The 4,576-nt window shown below is 41.0% G+C and overlaps 3 protein-coding genes across 3 annotated transcripts; 1 reads left to right on the top strand and 2 right to left on the bottom strand.

Moving 5' to 3' along the window:
* Nucleotides 1-219: 219 nt before the first annotated feature.
* EIN_316450 (hypothetical protein) lies at nucleotides 220-1,074 on the top strand (the record flags this gene model as incomplete). The annotated part of the gene is made up of 1 exon (XM_004253679.1): nucleotides 220-1,074. The coding sequence occupies one exon, from the start codon at nucleotides 220-222 to the stop codon at nucleotides 1,072-1,074; it is 855 nt and encodes a 284-aa protein (XP_004253727.1).
* Nucleotides 1,075-1,489: 415 nt separating this feature from the next.
* EIN_316440 (ribosome biogenesis protein tsr1, putative) lies at nucleotides 1,490-3,553 on the bottom strand (the record flags this gene model as incomplete). Its single annotated transcript, XM_004253678.1, has 1 exon — nucleotides 1,490-3,553. One exon carries the CDS (start codon nucleotides 3,551-3,553, stop codon nucleotides 1,490-1,492), a length of 2,064 nt encoding a protein of 687 aa, XP_004253726.1.
* A 137-nt stretch (nucleotides 3,554-3,690) lies between these two features.
* On the bottom strand, nucleotides 3,691-4,576 carry EIN_316430 (hypothetical protein; the record flags this gene model as incomplete). Its single annotated transcript, XM_004253677.1, has 2 exons — nucleotides 3,691-4,334; nucleotides 4,381-4,576. Coding segments are annotated over 2 exons (840 nt in total), but the record flags the coding sequence as incomplete, so codon positions are not given.

The following is a 4,576-nucleotide window of genomic DNA, read 5'->3' as shown; positions in this document are numbered from 1 at the left end:
TTCTACAATTTTAACGCCGATGACGGTGATGCAGACAACGACAGCTACGAAGAGTTTGTCGACTCATTTGGCGAATTGTATGGTGCTGCGCGACAGAGGTACCAAGGCAAATCGAATACTGACAAATTTTACAAAAGGAAGAGCCCCAGCATCACACTGTTTGGTAAGTTGTACGACGAGTGTTTGAATTCGTTCACGACGGACGACATATTGGAGTTTATGGGTGGGCGCTATGGATCGCTCAACAAACTGAAATTGGGCGTATTAAAGTTTTTGGAGAGTTACAAGGATGTCCCAACAATCAAACTGGCACAAATGATCGTCGACGAGTTGATTGAACAGAGAGTGCGGCCACTCCCTCCTATTATTACAAACATATTAGTGGATGGAAGAGGTGACCCATTCTGTTTTGTGCTCGAAGCAATTCGCTTTGCTTTAGTCCCTTTTATTGATGCGGCGAAAGGACTACCAACAAAATACGGAGAGAATTATCCCGACGCTATGAACAACTTGTTCACAGATACAGTTGTGGTGACGGTGGACGCAGCGCGACAACTTTTCAAGAACGACTTGAGAGGTGTCGAAACATACATCCACCAAATACTGAAGAACCAACAAAAAACATCTGGGAAGAACGCACGGTTCAACGAGATGTCTGGTGCATTTGGGTCACACCTTATTCTTGAGAAGTATTGTAAAGCAAGAAACGTGAACTTTGTGCCGAGTCAGGACAATTTAGGTGACTTAATGGAATCCATCCAACCGATGATGAGCGCACTTGGTACAGTCCAAGAAATCGTAAGAGACTTTCCTATTCAAAAAAATACCGACGAAGAGCTTCTTAGTGAGTGTTTTAAACTAGCAAACGAAAATGACATTTTTTACGAGTGTTGTGTTGGTGGGAAGAGTGTGATTGTGTACGAACGTATGGATCTTACTCACTTACTTAATTCATTTGGATTGGAGGGTATCCAAGAACCACCAGAGACTAATCAAAGCGAAGAAAAGAAAGAAGAGCAAAAGGCAGACACAAAGAGCGAAGACAAGGCGAAGGAAGATATCACATACATTTAGTTAATTCTTTTTTGAGTTTTTGGAAACCCTACTTTCTCATCTCATACTCCAAAAAAAATAAACTAGAAAACCAAAACATGTCGAAAGGAATATCCTACGTCGTAGAGAATGAAGATCACACATTGGCGAACCCACTCCGTCACATCATCGCTAATTTACCAGACACAGAGCTCTGCGGGTATTCCATTCCTCATCCAAGTGACACAAAAGTCGTTTTCAGAATCCAAACGAAAGCAGGCTCTACTAAAACACCATACGATTTGCTTGAAGACGGGTGCCAAGACTTGATCGACCAAATGAATGTGCTTGAGGGACTTTACAAGGACGCAATGTGCTAAGCCTATCTTGATTGTTATGTGTCTTTTTGTTTGAAACGTTTCGACTTAAATAACACCAAAACAAATTACTTCGACAATCAATTTGTGAGTTGTTGTGGTTCTGGGGGGATGGGGAAAACACGTCTGTATAACGACATCGTGACGACGTCGTTACTCTTCAGTTGTTTTTCAAAAGTGCATTTAATAAGTCCGTGCTCACCTAATGAACACAAAATTGTCCCAGCTATACCCTGTGCGGTTAAAAGTTCAATTGGTTTGAACCACTTGGCATCTGCTGGAACACTAAACATCCCGCGCACAGTCACTTTGTGTCGTCCAATTTTGATTGGGACGCCAGTCAAGATGGATCGTTCGATGATAACACGAGAAGGGTCGACTGAATCCAAAGTCCCAGTGGCCACAAGTTCCTCTCTCCCATCAAAGGTCGCAAACAAAAGCGCAGAAGAGGGGCGGAATGTGATAAACCCATAGAACGACCCAATCACAGAAGAGCCGGGAACAGCCCATTTCACCTCTCTGTACTTCCCACCCATTGGATCAGTGTCCGTGAATGTAATGTTTCTGAAATACCGTCTGTCTCCTAACTGAATTCTATATGACTTCCCCGACTCAAGTGGAAGAGAGTCGTTTTCCACGTGGAACAAGACGTGAACAATCGACTCTTTGTCTTCATATTGCCGAAGTGAGCAAAAAACTTTGCCAATAAGTGACCCGACCTTCAGATTGCTGATCAAAAGCTCGACATAGGTCCCTTCTTCAACACCATCATCTACATATCTGCTGGAATCACTAATCACTCTGAAATTCTCAAATTGAATGATATCATTGTATGACCCTGGAAGGTCTTCGTCACAGTCCCATTCAGTTTGTCTCAAAGAACGCAACCCTCTGTATCCTTTGAAATGCTCTTTGGCGCTTTCTCCTTTTTTCACTCGGTATTTGTCCGGGTTCTCTTTGTATTTGGCACACCGACGGTTAATACGGTCTTCTTCCGTCTCGTTGGGATCAACATCTTCTTCCGCCTCTTCCTCGTATTCACAGTCCATTGCAGCGTCTACATTGACATCATCATCATCATCATCAGAGTCTTTGACTTCCTCAACCATTTCATGATTCATGTTGTCGTCTCCAACAATCCAAGCTGCTGTATAACTCCCTGCGCCTACTGGGACATTTTTAGTGATTTTAAAGACACCAGTTTGTTCAACGGGTTTTGATGGAGCAGCGTTTTTTTCCTCGTCTTCTTCACTCATAGCTCTGTCGCTTTTCTCTTCATTTTCTTCTTCGTCTTCATCTTCTTGGATGGTATACGCATCAATGTTATCCTCCCCGACTCCATATGGATCTACAGCATTTCCTATTTTTAAGACATCGACATCACCAACACCGATTATATACCCACGGTTTAATCGACTCAAATCACTTCTTCGTACATACCCTTTCACCTTGACATTGTCACCATCTAATTCTTCTTTATCAATAACAAAGTAACCAGGGCCGTCCATCTTCTCTTTTGTAGACATTGTACATAATATTTGAATGAACCGAGGGCCTTCAGTGGCTGGGTCATACACACGATACCCAGACCATCTCCCCTTTTTAAGTTTGGCCTTCTCCCCGACCAACATGACATCTCCGAGTCCTTGCGCAACTAAGTAGTCGAGTTTTTCCTCTTCATCACCACTGACATTATTCCCCATGACAACCACCATGATATCCGCTATTTTCGCAGCATCCATTCTATTCCAAATATCATTTTGTGGCGCCCAAATAGCAAGTCTTCTAAATTGTGTTTTGACATAAGTAATGTCACCAACAACCGCTTCTTCAGTCCAATTTGCACGTAAAGTCTTTAATACAGTTTGAACGTCTGCATCGCCTAACCCTAAAAATCCAATTGTTCGTGGGGCTCCAAGACCTTGTCTTTCTTTTCTTAAAAGATCTTGTTGCCTCTCACGAGAGCCTTTTTGCCTCTGGCGAATCTGAGCTTTCCGCACTTCCTTTGGGTCTTGGAAAACTGGGCGTGTTTTGACTACCTCCGATTTCTTCTTTCCCTTCTTCTTTTGTTGTCGCTTTGACCCGCCACGGCGTTGAAAAGGTTTGTTAGTCTGAGAAAGCTCTCCCGATCTGTGTGTGTTCATTATGCAACAATTAGGGTTTCTTGGTTACTTTTAATTCTTAGAGTAGGTTTAAGTGGAGTCTGAATATATCTTATTTATTTTAGTCCTTATATTTGTACAAAATTAAGTAAGATGTATAAATAGAACATTACACCTAATCAATTATTCAACAAAACAAGCTTGATTGCAGCCTCCAAAGTCGTCTTCGAGTAACTCAACTTGCCTTTAACTATATTATCTGGTATCGTTTGTGTGAACACAATCATCTTTTCTATATCACGTGCATTCAATTTGAGTAAGTAGACAACAACAACACCAATGACGTTGTCCCCATTAATATCAATCACTTGTTGAACCTTTCCAAGAAAATCTGATAAATGGACAAGGAAATCGTATGGATTGTTCTCGTTGAGAGTTGTATTTCTTTCAATCAACTCGTTGAGTTTTTCGTTGTTGAGCAGATCAGATAGTCCACTTAAATTAAGAGAGGAATTGTCACTTTTTAGTTTTGTGATTGTGGCTTTGATGTGGGGATTGTCGTTGGCGTTGTAAAAGTCATTGCCAATTTTGTTAAAGAGCCGCCTAATTACAAAAACGGAAATGATCTCAAAATTCTTTGGAGTCATTTCTATTGCATTGTGTTGAAGAAGCATTTTGACAATTTCGGTTTCTTGACTTTTGAGTTGTTGTTGGAGGCAATCTTTCGTTTCTGCAATTTTGAAATTTTGGACAATTTGAAACGTCATTTCGCCAATTGATGAGTTGAGATTGAAAATCAGCTTGTCAAATTTCTTCTGAAGAACTTCATTTTTCTCGACAAATTGGTAAGAGTCTCGATCAGTCAAAACAACGTTTTGGATAACACTTTTTGTAATTTGGGCAATTTCGTTTTGAGATCATCGAACTGCGTGTCAATTTCTTTTTGAGATCACTTTCGTTGTGTTTGTAATCAGAAAGTTTTTTGTCATCTCTTTTGGAATTGAGAGTGTGAAACGAGGTGACAAGGGGAAAATAAAAAGAAATAATGGTTGAGACAACAGTCCG

This window comes from Entamoeba invadens (assembly GCF_000330505.1).
Source record: "Entamoeba invadens IP1 unplaced genomic scaffold scaff_1105074724328, whole genome shotgun sequence".
Classification (NCBI taxonomy): Eukaryota; Evosea; order Mastigamoebida; family Endamoebidae; genus Entamoeba; species Entamoeba invadens.
The sequence above is the reverse complement of the archived record's forward strand: the minus strand, read 5'-3'. Positions and strand labels throughout refer to the sequence as shown.